Genomic DNA, 14,149 nt, shown 5'->3' on the forward strand with positions numbered 1-14,149 from the left:
TCAAAGCAGAATATAGAGTTCGCGGGAACTACTTTTGACGATTTTGTGTTTAAATAGCACTCATTTTGTAATTACTAATGTTGTTTTTCCTTACTTTGTTGTTCTTTTTTTAGGCTTCCTCGGCCTCTTTGTTTCTTGTATTTCTTTTCTGATTAATATATTATACTTTTCAAAAAAAAAAAAAAACTAAGAAAAAATCCTAGTTTTTTTACATACATCTTCAAAACATTTGAAAAAATCATTGAAAATGACTTTTTCTTTCTTAAATCCTTTCCGATGGAATGAAGTCTCCAAAACTCGATTGTGCTGTCAAAAATCTAATTTTTGAATGAAAATGATGAGTTCTAATAGTTAGAGCATTCGATCGTAAGAAAAGTGGGATAAGGAAAAGATTTACTAAATGTCGTGCCAAGTAACCGCTGAAAACTTAAGGACTAATTAGAAAGAAGTCCCTCTGCGAGGGTTCTTTAAGTAATTTTCCCTCAATTATTTCAACATTACAAATCACCTCTTTCCCATTTCCTTATTTCCCTGTTGGAGAGGATATTGGTAAGCAAATATGAACACAAAAGAACAAGAATGTACAATATGAATTATTTTTGGACTACATTTCCTACTGTTCTACACTTTCAAATGACCCCATGTGCCAATATTCACATGCTTCAAGATTCACTAACAATGAACTAACAGCCCTCCCCTCTCTGTGCTTTGAATCCTCAACTTTCAATCTGTTAAGGTGAGATGGGCCAATAGAAATATTTCTGCATCTCATTCATAAGTGAGCCCCTCAGTGATTGAATCCACTGGCAATGATCCCAAGGGAAATGACGTCTCTGCCTCTTCAAATGAATCACCAACATTGTCTTCATCTTCATTATAATCAGTGTCTGTAATTGAGCTACTGACATCATCCTCACTTGACAAAATCAATGCTGGGTAGGAGTGTTCCGTGGCCTGTGAAATGCCCTCAAATGCCTCAACCTTCTCTAGAAGAGCATCTGGCCCAAGCTCGACGCCATCCACCAGTAATGCCTTGCTTGATTCAATTGCAAGCTTCCATAATGACACGAGTCTAGGGGTAGATACCTCCTCCATCTCGGTGACTGGTCTTTGAATTCCGCTATCTGATTTGCCTAGAAAAAAAGCCCAAAAACAGTGTCAGGTCTGGAATTAATACCAACTATCGAGTCACAACATTAACAGACAAGGAAGAGGGCAGCAATTTGCCATTCTCCCATTGATTCCTATGAATATAGGGAACTTGTTCTCATTCACAAATCCATCTCTGCTACTTGAATGTTTTTTTTTTTTTTTTGGTCCTCTTAGTGGTAGTAGAAATGAAAAACGTGCACCACCAATCCACAATGAAGAAACTTAAAAAAGGTACAGAAAGCAGGCATAAAAGAGGGTCACACTATTATGTGTTACACCTAGTTCCTGGATGATCTCCTAGGCTGAAAATTTACTAAATAGGAAATCCTAATCTGATCTATAGTGTAAATTTGAGGCCAAAAGACATAATCAAACAAATGGCTAGGATCATCTAATTGATTTCTCCAGTCATTATTTTTTTGATCGAGATCATTTTGGTAGAACTCAGCCTAAGGTTGAAGATTGTTTTAGGCCAACAAATTATGATGTCAAGTAGTCTACTCTACTGTTCCAGCTATTGTGATCTTGAGTTGGCTTTACCGTTTGTTTAATATCATTCTTAGTTAGAGATAATGAAGAGGCGTAGACAACACTAAGTTTTGATGCAAATTAGTACACTATAATCTGTCATTCCAATCTCTAGTGCTTACCTGAACTATTCAAAGCAGATGCAGTGCCATTGTTGGAGGCGTGAATGTCTGAAACCAAAGCGGGAGCTTTGGGGTACATGGATTTCCAATCTTTGCCTCTCCACATCAGTATCTGCTCCTCATCGAAAGATAGTAGAACACAAGGAACCAATTCCTGTTGGTGGACAGCAAAACAATAAACAGTTCGTAAATCAGATCCTAATAACTGCACATGAATTTAACTATTCTTCATCCAAAATAAAATATCATTTTATCTCATCTAAGAAGCCAACGAGGGTGTCACATACCACCAGGAGTAACTTTGAAAGCTATCATCTAATTTTTATCCAATGGTACAAAATAAATTTGAAGCATATGATCCAGTTAATAGTGTTACTCCACTGAGTGCAGAGTAAGAGCCTAATAATTTTATGGGGCACTGCAAGCCAGTTGCAGATACCTGTATAAGAACCCTTGTGATACTTCCATCGACCTAAAAGATCTAAAAGGTGAATGAAGTGATCTAGTGATCCCAGGGTAGCTTTGTTATAATCTAGGATGAGATTATGGGATCATGGGGCCAATGAATGAAATTAAGAGGTCATATATCAGAGAGTTGTGCAAAGTAGTCTGTGGTGTTAAAATCCATGTACCCATTTGCACCATTGTGTTTTTGTTGCTTGTCCTGGTAGCATATGTGCAAGTCCCCACTAATCAGAATTTTTTTTTCCAATACATGACTTCCTTGGGCATGTCTTGGACCTTGTTCTTTCCCTCTCAAGGAGCAGCACTAAGTCATGCATATATTCAGTTCTAAGCCAAGATCCACTGAATCATTCTGACAGATTATATTTATATATATGATCTAATAATACTGAGGCCAGAGATTTACTTTAAAGCTTAGATATTCATATCTTGTATTTAAGGAAATTTAAGTTGTGAGATGAGCCATAAAACAGGATCACCAAGCAAGGAACTTGCCCTGAAATAAAGGAGGAGAAGCCTGGTTATCCTGAAATAAAGGTGCAGAAAACTTTATGGACTTACTAACCAACAAGAAATTAAGACCAGGTAGCGTCACAGGAGTACAAAGAGTTGGAATATCAGAACAAGGTATACAAACCTTGAGCTTCGCACCTATCTTTTTATAGTCACTTGCATGCATCCCTTGGCAGTCAATCTTCACCAAAGGGCTTCCCTCAAAAGCATTCCTGACATCCTCAACAAGATTAATGTAGGCTCCATTTTTTGCTGCATTCAGAAAGAAGAGATTAGCAATAATAAACTAAATTGCACCAAGACTTTCCAGAAATTGAAAATCTTAAAGAAAACAAGAACGTGAGGAAGAAGATAAATTAGAAGACAGAATAGAAATATGAATCTAAATAGTTTGGAACCAAAAATTAAACACCAATGTATTCATGTGATTAATATAATACAAGGAAATAGAGTACTAATCATATCTTTGATACATCCTTTATAGGAACTTCCTTATCTCAGCACTCAAACTTCTTTAGCACCAAATGCATATCCCTTGCTTGCAACTTATGATATTCATCTTGAGGAAGTGGCACTTGTGCATACCCATGAAACTGAAAGAAACCTTTAGAAGACAAAAAAATAGACCAGCCATGCTTTATGGAGTTGAATGTTGTGCAGTCAAGAAAAAAACACAGCACTAGAATGAGCGTAGAAAAAATGAAGGCGTTGGCACAGTTGCATGAATTATGAAAGACATAATCAGAAATGAGAACATTTGAGAAAATTTATGAATATTCCTACTAGGAAATAAAATAAAGTCATTAGCGAAGTTTTTGGGAATGTACATAGAGGATTAATAACAGCATCAATGAAAAGGAGTGCACTTTGGTGCAAATCGAGGGATTTAAAAGGGAAAGAGGTTAAAAATCACATTGATGGGATAATAAGAAAAGATGTAAAGATACATGTTTTGATTGAAGATATGACCAAGATAGAGTGGAATGGCGAAATAGGATTCATGTTGCCGACCTCAATATGTGGGGTAAGGTGTAAGATGGTGATGATGATTTTGAATGGGTTTTCATACTTCGACCAAATATACCTTTCCATTATAAATACCGGAACCAACAACGCAAAGATGAGATATAAAAAAAAGTCATATTTCCGACTAGATAGAAACACTCTCAACCACCATTTAATTATTTTCAATTTCCATAAGGTTTTAACCTCTATCCATTACAGGTACACTGAACGACAACCCTTCTGATTACAGGTCAGATAAAAAACTGGAAAAAAAAAGGAGGGAAGAAATCCTGAAGTGCAAGCAAGACCACTATGTTTACCTAATTTACAAATCGGTATTAGACTCTTTCCTTTCTTTCGTAAATCGTCTGCTTCAAATTTTGTCAATCCTTCAGGAGCTTCTTGGATAAGTTTTGGATAAACAGGAGTAGCTGGCTTCCAAAGCATTACTGGATACTGTGGACGAGAACGATAGTTATAGTTTCTTCCACGGAAAAGATAAACAACAGCACCAACTCGATGAATGATCTTGCCACCTGTTTTCTCCTGGCATCATGAGTAACACTTCAGCTAAAAGCAAACAAGAGTCTATCTGGTCTTTTGTGATAAAATCAATGCATGTGGCATATGTTTGCAGTCTAATCATCATTGTGGTCAATTCATTAACAAGTGAATAGCCAAACTATGAATATAAAGGACAAGGGAACAGAATTCACATTAAAAATGTATTTAAATAGGTTTTAATCATATTAGTAAAAAAAAAATAGATACTCGTATTAGAATAGGTTTTAATCCTTGTTTACTCAATTGTAATCCAACACGGTTGATAACTTTCTTCTAATAGAAATTACAAGAATGACTATTATCATAAGTTCAGGACATCAAATTCATGTCACTTTGAGTAAACTTTATAAGTTGTAATAGTCTCATCACGGGATAGTATTTCGGTTCAGAAGTTTTAACAAGTCATAAACAAGAAACCGTAAAGTTAACTCAGGTTGAACGATAAAAAAAGGAAAATCAAAGAAAGATGAACAACTATAAAAATAAAATAAAAAAACTGGAATTAATTTATGGCTAATAAGAATCCATAATATAAGTTGAGAATGACAACCTCAAGATGATGGCATACATTGTCCATATCAACAGTGGGAACACCTCTACATTTAACCTTACAAACCCGTTGTCGTTTCCAATGTGAATGAACTAATTCCAACATGTTGTGTGTTAATCCATCTCTTCCTACACATTGTAGTAAAATACTTAGAGCCCAATTTTCAAGATAACTAACTCTACCCATCAAACAATAGCACTTATTGCATTGAGATAAGAATGGAAATTTGAATTAAAAGCACTGACCCTTACCAAGATTCACCTGTCGATTATGAGATAAGTGAGGTTTAACCAGCATTCGAACTTCAGATTTTGTTAAAGGTTTTCCAAGAATCTCCTCCCTCGTCTTCCCTTCCTTCGGAAACTTTCCGAGTGGAAACGGCCCCGGCATCTCTACATGTTTCACACCCTTCATCCCCCGCGGAGGTGGATTAAATGAATCGAACAATGGAATGTTCTTCTTCGATTTCTTCAACGGAGCTTTTCCTGTCCACGGCCTCGGCATCGTAGGAGGAGCAAAAGGTAAGAAAGCTGGTTCACGAATGGCCAAAGGTTTCACCTTTGGTGTCTCCGAATAGCTGAATTGGAACTCGAATGGAGCTCCAGGGAGGAGATAGGAGACTCCTGATTCTCCAATGACGACCGATCGGTCACCATCCGAAGCAATTACTCCATCAGAGACTGGTTTGTAGTACTTTGTTCGACGATGAACGGTTTTAAAGGCGGGATTTGGGGATTGGTTGGCTGGTTTATTCGATGGTGAAGAGGTTTTTAGGTCTTTTTGGATTCTAGGGTATTTGGGGATTGGGATTGGAGGTGATGGAGGTTTTGAGGTATTGGAATCGTTGATTCGAGGGTTTGAAGGAGGGGATGAGAACAGGTTGAGGCCTGGTAACCTAGCCAGAATCGCCATTTTAACGCTGATTTAAGTCTCCACAAAGAGAGAGAGAGAGAGAGTGTGTGTGTGTTGCAGATTTCTGTTTTTTCGGTTACAAAGGATAGACGCTGTGGAGCTCTCGTAACTTGTGACGGTGGAGGGGAAGATAGGGTGGGTCTATTTACACACACCCAAAACAGCTCATTGCACCCACTTAATTGACTATGGTAAAAAAAAAAAAATTCCAATTACCATAATACCTGCTTTTTTCTCCTTCGTTCCTTCCTTCCCGTTTTCTTCATATCTTCATTTTCTTATTCATATCCTTCTGAATTTTGTGTGAAGTATAATCAATGGAGATTTAGTTTTAAATTTTATTTTTTCTATCTTTCAAGTTATTTTATTTCTTCAAAGTTTCTTTTACTTTTTTTTTATGTAATTACCAATGAAGATGGAAAAATTACTATTAAAACCTCAAAACAAAAATTTTCAATTGAAATCATATGTTGACCCTTGACTCAATCAGTTGCACGTAGGACTTTCCGAGGGGGTAGTGCGTGTGACCCTGGGATTAGTCTCACCTGAAGGGTGGGGATACCCACAATAAGTACACGTACAAAAAAAAAAAAAAAAAAATCCTTGACCAATGTTTGTAATCTTCTACATGTAAATTATGAATTTTTATTTTTCACCAAAAAAATGAAAGCTAGATGTGTTCTTAGTGAGAGATTGCTTTGGGATCATGGTTTTAAGATTCGTTTTGACGTCTCGTCCATAAATGAGATTGAGTCATCTCGGACGAGATATCCAATTTATTTGAGTCTTCTTGGACGAGATTTTAAAAAACACCTTACAATAGAACAAACCATGTCTTTGAGACGACTTATCAAGTCATCTTGTAGGTGAACGATACCGAGACAACCAGGGGCAAAATTAGTAAGGAGCTGGTGGGGGCAATTGCCCCCACAGAACTTTGAGACATCCCTACATTTTCAACTAATTACATCCCATATGTCCCCACTCCCTCACCCTCACCCCCCTCAAATTTTTGCCCCTTCTCTTCAATTTTTTATTGATGACATTGCCTCTTTGTCGGACCTTCTCATATACTTATTGGAAATTACCTAAATAATATCATTTTCTTCAACTTCTAACCAAAAACCTATTCTTCCTAAAATCATTCATCTTCAAGTTCTTCAACTATACAACTAGCCATAATTTGCACCCACTACAAGAAAATCTTGGCTCCACCCCTGTCCCTAACTAAAATTATCTATAAACTTCACAAAAATTTTAGGATGCAAAATCATATTCATAACTTTGTAGGCCTACCACCTACATGCTACTAAATTGAACAAATCACCAACCGATAACATGAATTACTTAAGCTTATTACCTCACCTATCTACTTGCAAAGAAATAATAATAATAATAACAATAATAAGAGAAAATTAAAGACGCTTTATAATCGTTGAACTCGACAATTGGAAAAAGTTGATCTCGATGATTAGATAAAAAATTGATCTCAATGATTTGAATTGTCGATATTTCCAATTTGAATCATCAGTCTCACCAATTGAAAATGGGTGAGGGGACATTAAAAAAAAACAGGAAAAAAAGTACTAAATGAATTGTCAAGTTACCATGAATTAAGTAATTTACTTTTTCTATTAATAGTATCTCATTTAATTTATCTATAATCTTTTCATAGAAGAGAACTTTTACTACCGCACCAAAATTTACTAATAATAATCTTTTTCATGTTAAATGATTTGCCCAATTTTAAATAGACTTCTGTTTTTTCTTCTTCTCTAAGAAAATCATGGAACCCATTTCTTCTCCAAATGCTCTCTTTGAGAAGAGAGACAAATGGATAAATGTTTTGGAGAAATTTTTAAATTTAAGATTTCTTTATAGGAAACTTTATTGCTTAGAAAAATAAAATGAATTTTTAGAATCAAAGATTTATTGAAATCAAATTCATTCTACATCTATCCATTCCTCATTATCCCTCCCATACCTCTCTCTTTCATGTTCCCTTCCTTTCTCTCTCTAGAATTCTTCTCTTAGAATCCTAGAAGATGACTTTGGCATCTTGATTAATCTTATTTGGTGTTTAATGTACAATTCATTCATTGTGAGTCAGAAGCAAAAGTTGATTGCCATTATAAGTTCTCATCCATTGTCTTCAATCCTTATCTTAACATATCCACTGATTCACTAAATAAAATTATTTAGATTTTTTTTTTTTTTATAAATCTCAATGGCTCTTAATATTTGTTGTGTTTTCTTCTCTTTATGTTGTAGGTGACTATTGAGATTCCCTATATCATACTCAAACAGTTCTGTTTGTGATCATTACATATTCAACAATAGGTTACGAATGATCAGTTTACAAAGTGCTTTGGTACTTCTATGCCGTATTTTGTTCGTTGCAATTGCAATGTTTCAATTATCTAGGAATGATGCTTGTCTCAATGACTGCTACTATCCAAGTAGCAACTGTACTGTCAAGTTTCTGCTATACAATGCTGAATCTCTTCTCAGGGTACCTGATTCCCGAACCTGTAAGCCAATTCTACTCTTCTCTTGCTCAACAAAATTATTAATTGCTTCTATTTGGATTAAATTTCTAAATATTTCCATTTCCACAAGACTTGACATGAAATTCAACCAGCAATTTCATTCTTTATACATATGAGGAGTGTTGTTCTGAGCTCCTAAAGAGAGCCAAACATTTTTCAATATATGGGTTTAAAGTTTCGGACCGTCAATTATTTGTAAACCGTATTTTATTAGGTTATAAGTTTTAGAATGGACTGATTTTTCCTTTTTATTTGTTTGAGAATGATCTCCTCACCATCGAGATCATCCTCACAACAAATCAGCCCATTCCAAAACTTTTAGCCCATATCTTGAAACATGTTTGGCTCTCTTTAGGGCCTCTGAACACTTCCCTATATATATATATATATGGAAACAACTATTCATTTCGTAAAATATTCCATTCTCAATGACTTTCAACCGAATTACCCATGTAATCAGTTTTAGGTATAAAAAGGCAAGACTTAAGTGGAATTATTTCGATCAGCAGTAAACTTTGAATGAAATATTTTTTTGCTGAAAAAATAATTCTAAAAAAATTATAAAGTTCAGCTCACATAAAACATACAAATTACAATATCAGAATTTACAAAAATTATAAATTCTTTGTAGAAGGGACTTCTAAATTACAAAGTCAACTAATAAAAATTTACAACCCTTCAATCATGATTTTACTCACTCCACACTGCTCGAAATATTTCTATTTTCAAGGTTGACCAATATCGAAATTTAATACTTTTCGGGAAATTTCCAAATGAGCAATTTCAACAATCTTTCAATTTCTTATTTTACTATGTTCAACTCTGTGTATTAATTCCTCTATCCGTAGAGTACATTGAATGTACAGAAATGGCTATAGAAGAGTTTCTATCATCCGTATTAACAACTACTCTAGGAGTGATGTTGGCAATGTATTAACAACCAAATTTTGGTATTTTTTTATTTATTTATAGGGTTGCAGCAAATCCCCAAATGGTGGATCTGGACATATTGGATTTGCCCATGTGCTTGGACCCTTAAAGGTCTCCTTACTTCACAGTATGGATAAAGGGTGATGGCTATAGTCCTTCTTGCAAGATCATTTTGGGTATCACCACCAAGAATTAAGGGTGGTGGCTATAGTCCTTCTTTGCCATCCACTGGTAATTGCTGCTCTTTTTGGATGTTTTATGGCAAAACTGAACTTTCAAAGGAGGTGAAAGCATGCATCAGTAGTGTATCATTTACATACACTCAGTTTCCATGATAAAATAGGGGTGCATGGTGTATTTTCTTAATAGTTCAAAAATCTAAATCATGCCAAACTATCTTTGAGTGGATTATAGTTATAAGACTCGGGAATGCATGTCGAATCAGGTTTCTAATCAGACTTGATCCATTTTCAAGTTGGTGCTACAGAGTTTTCGAGCTGACTAAACAAGTTGATTAAAATGAATTTTAGATTTAAACATCAACTGATCAAAATTCAATCAAAGTCGAATCGAATTGGTCAAGTATCATTTTGACTTGATCAGTTTTAAAACTATGAGGTGAACCGCTTCTTAGATGGACAACTATCATGGTCATCATTACCCTTAATGTGTGTATCTGAACTTTGTTTTACCCTTTAATCCCATTTGAAGTTATTTGTTTCTACAATGTATACCATTGTGTTTATATATTTTCTTTTCATCTCAAAACGTACTTTAATTTTTAATATTTTTCTAATTTTTCAAATAACCTATCACTCTAAGTGGTCTTTAGTTTACATGTGCAAACCTTTTCTATGTTAATGGATTTAATTTTTCACAAAAAGCTTCTATGGCTCCTATCCACTTTCATGTCTGGATATGCCATATGAGTTCTAATCTTAAGGTCACTCCAGCATTATTCTTGTTTTTACCTTACCCTCCAAACCCCACCTAACTATACCATGTTTGGTCGTAAAATTAGTGTCAAATCCAACTAATGTGGATTATGATAAAATTTTATTCATGTTACCGACCCCAATATTTGAATTCAACAATTAGATTTATGTTGCCAACCACGTCAATGTCCGCTGAATTTAAACAGTTCTACACACGACCTCGTTAACTTACAACTACAACAACAACAACAACAACAAAAAAGTGTGAAATGAGATCAATCTTGAGGCCACTTTAGCCTTATTCTCATAAAAATAGAGAGCTGCCATTGACACCCCCAATTTCTTAAATTATTAATCACACTCTTCTAACATTACAATGGTTTGGCTCAAATTATAATCTCAACATTAGAAAACATTATAACACTTGTTCAAACAACTTCAGTAATTGTTTATCATTTTGATTAGTCTCGTATAAAATCCTAAACCCAAATAATAGAAATCTAGAAGAGGAAGAAAAAAAATAAAAAAACAGCCGAGGGAGATTCTATTGACACCCCAATTTTTACTTATTCTTGACCTTTCACTTATTTTCTTTATTTTTAATTTGAGATGTAATAAGTAAAAGCTGGGGTGCCAATAACAGATCTTTAAAAATAAAATGTTAAATGATAAAATAAATGACTGATTAAACAAACCACCACACCCTGTAAAGATAAGTGGTGGATGGACCTGATCTAATTACAAGACAAATAATAGGGTTAACATTCCAAAATGAAGTTCCCAAATTAAAACTATCAAAATGTCATAAATGTTCTTCTCAATGAGGACTTCCGACAACACCCACTGCTGTCTATACGGATGGGTCCTGTCTCTTTTATGAAATGAGAGGCCAAAACCATATATAGGCTAATGATTTTATGAAGGTCCCGTTCAGCACCCTAAGCTTTACCACACATTTTAACAGACGTGTTTTGTCTTACATGGGTTAAAAGTTTTGGAATGGGCTGATTTTTGGTGAGGATGATCTCTATGGTGAGGAGATCATCCTCACCAAAAATCAGCTCATTCCAAAACTTCTAACCCCATCAAAAATAGTTTACAAAAAATAGACGGTCTACGATTTTTCAACGTGTAAACATGGGGCTAAACATTTCAGAATGGGCTGATTTTTGGGGAGGATGATCTTCTAATCATAGAGATCATCCTCACCAAAAATCAGCCCATTCCAAAACTTCTAACCCATGTAGGACAAAAAACGTTTGTTAAAGTGTGTGGTAAAACTTAGGGTGCTGAACATTTCCCTTTTATGTATTTATCCACATATTTTTTTTCCTATAATCGATACTAAGATATCTCAAATGAGTCATCTCAATCACTCAAAAGAGGTAAAAACTTTATTATTAGATGAATTATCTCCATATTATAATTAAAATAGTGTAGATTAAATACCCAAAGTGTAGAGTTGTAGTAAAGTAATAAAATTACAGGAGTCTAAGATCTATTCACAGGGATTATATAAAATTTAATATGTGATTTAAAGAAATTTAACATAAAATATTGAAAGATGACTTTTCATACTTTCGTATGGAACAAAAAAGAAATAAATTTGAGACAAAAATTAAAAAAGCATTAAGGCATCGTGATTCACTAAAAAATAACAATTTTATTTTGTATCAACTTTTTTTCTTGATTAATTTCAAATAAAAATTCTTTATAACTGGATGATATATCAATTAAATAAATAAAAAAATTAATATTTTGAAAAATCTAATGTTGACATGTGTACCATAGGATTCTCTAAGTAATTAGTGTAATATTCATTGACAATAAATCAAGAAAAATTTTCAAGTATTTAATATAATGATCATAAATAAAAATTCAAAAAAAATTTATAAATATAAAATTGAATTAAAACAATTAACTTACCTTACATCAATTTAATAATATGAAAATTAATCCACCAATGAATATGGGTATAAGTCGGTTAAAGAAAATTTTGTCACAATCAGACAAAAACAAAATAGGATTGCTGATGAGGGTGCTTTTAATAAGCCATTCTTTGGTGACAGACTGACAAAGAGATGACTATTAACAACCCAACTAAAATAAAATCTTTTAATTAGCAGTACTTGTTTTGTCATTGAAAGTCAACTCTAATTCTTTGTACCAGTCGTGATCGATCTTAGAGACCTCACTAGATTTCTAATTGTCTTAGGACTTAAAATTCATCATTCTCATGTACATTTGGTATTTATTTATTAGTTGATTTGACACATGTGGGTCCTAACCTGATCTCCTCCGAGCATATCATCAACTGCCAATCACCATTCATCCTGGAATGCTCATAGGTAATTGAGGAAAAGTCAACATTATACATTCTAATCCCCACTCCAAGGTTAGGTTACCACTAACATGTGATCAAAATATAAGAACTCATCAGAAATAATTGTGAAAACTTATGCATATAGAGTAGTGATTGAATTTTTTTTTTTTTTTTGGAAACAATGTTAACATTTTGTATAAATGCTATGTGTTAATAACATACTGTGGAGTAGATCCTAACCGCATCAATTTGTAGCATCCAAAAACATGATCTAGTGCCATGGGTTATAAAGGAAAAAATTCTAAAATTTTGAGGAAAAATGTTAATTTTTATCGTTGAATTTTAATTTAGATTTAGGAGTTCAGTAACCATCTATTTTTAACACATTTGATTAGGGAAATTTTTTTTTTTTTTTTTCTTTTTGAATCGATGTTTTCCATGAAATCCAGAAGATTGTAGTGTTGGATTGAAAATTTGATAATCCATATAAGCCCAATGACCTTTAGGAAGATTTGAAATCTTACTAAATTAGTCATCCTAGCCTAATTCATAAAGGAGGGTTTATTCAACAACCAACTTGATAAAGCAAGGGGGCTTTTTAAATAAAATTGCAACAGATGGCTTTGCCCAGTAAAACTCTCTTCAACTTTTTTTTAAATTATTCGAAGTCCTTCTAAATTTTAAAAATTTGTGTGTGGACGAACGATTTACAAATTATTTTAAATTATTAATAAAGAGTTACTATTGCCACACCAACTTTTACTAACACCACACCAATTCCTATATAAATCACAAGAGAATTCACACAGTTGGTTTGTGTTAGTGAAGTGGCAATAGCAACTCTCTTATTACTAACCAATTAAGGTCGTCAAAAATTTTATGGGGGACAATAAGAGATTTTAGAAACATTTTTGGGGGCAAACTCTTAGGAAATCAAATTTTCATTATACATTACTAATCTGTAAATCCGCCTACGACCATTTCCCTTGGACGTTCTTTTTCTGAGAAACTGTTTTCTATACAATCATATACACCCTAAGCTTCCATAATTTGGGAATTTTTTTAGAATCCATAATGGACAGACGTAAGCTTCTCTTTTCCTTCTCCTTGCTCTTTTTTGAGGTGTATCATATATATAGAGCACTTGGGCTGCATTTTTGAGAGGCATATCTATGGGTATCCATATCATCTTCGCCAAAAGACACTGAGCACCCCAAGTAAAAAAGGTGTATCTATGGAATAATTTTGGGGAGCATAATTTCCATGGTGAGGAGACCATCCACACATGTATGTGCACGCATTCCCACACAGGTGGATTTACGGTGGGGGCAGCTCTCTCCACAAGAATTTTTAAAATTTATAAGATTTATAAGGTATTACGACAGATAACAATGGCAGAAAATAAAATCCACCTCTATTGGTCTCATAAGAATTTTAAGTGTCTTTACTTGCCTTCGCGTAAATAAAATCCTGGCTCCACCCCCTTTTCCATACATATTTCTTGTATTAAAAGATGAAAAAATGGGATTTCGTTGCCATTGTGCAATGGCATCATAGTAAATATTGCATAATCTAAAATGGTTATTAGATGTCTACGGGAT

At 34.0% G+C, this 14,149-nt stretch overlaps 1 protein-coding gene across 2 annotated transcripts; it reads right to left on the reverse strand.

The window, feature by feature from the left end:
- Positions 1-435: 435 nt before the first annotated feature.
- On the reverse strand, positions 436-5,922 carry CAF2 (RNA-binding CRS1 / YhbY (CRM) domain-containing protein). 2 transcript variants are annotated; one of them, XM_086444307.1, is made up of 6 exons: positions 5,145-5,922; positions 4,900-5,027; positions 4,106-4,331; positions 2,905-3,032; positions 1,803-1,956; positions 436-1,133 (listed from the first exon to the last, which is right to left on the reverse strand). In XM_086444307.1, exons 1-6 carry the CDS (start codon positions 5,809-5,811, stop codon positions 769-771), a joined length of 1,668 nt encoding a protein of 555 aa, XP_086300433.1. In that variant the 5' UTR covers positions 5,812-5,922; the 3' UTR covers positions 436-768. The 2 variants fall into 2 exon arrangements, with proteins under 2 accessions (XP_086300433.1, XP_086300434.1); XM_086444308.1 differs by having other exon boundaries at positions 5,151-5,921.
- Positions 5,923-14,149: the final 8,227 nt, after the last annotated feature.

This window comes from Akebia trifoliata, chromosome 5 (assembly GCF_017979445.1).
Source record: "Akebia trifoliata isolate Shusen 1 chromosome 5, ASM1797944v1, whole genome shotgun sequence".
Lineage (NCBI taxonomy): Eukaryota > Viridiplantae > Streptophyta > Magnoliopsida > Ranunculales > Lardizabalaceae > Akebia > Akebia trifoliata.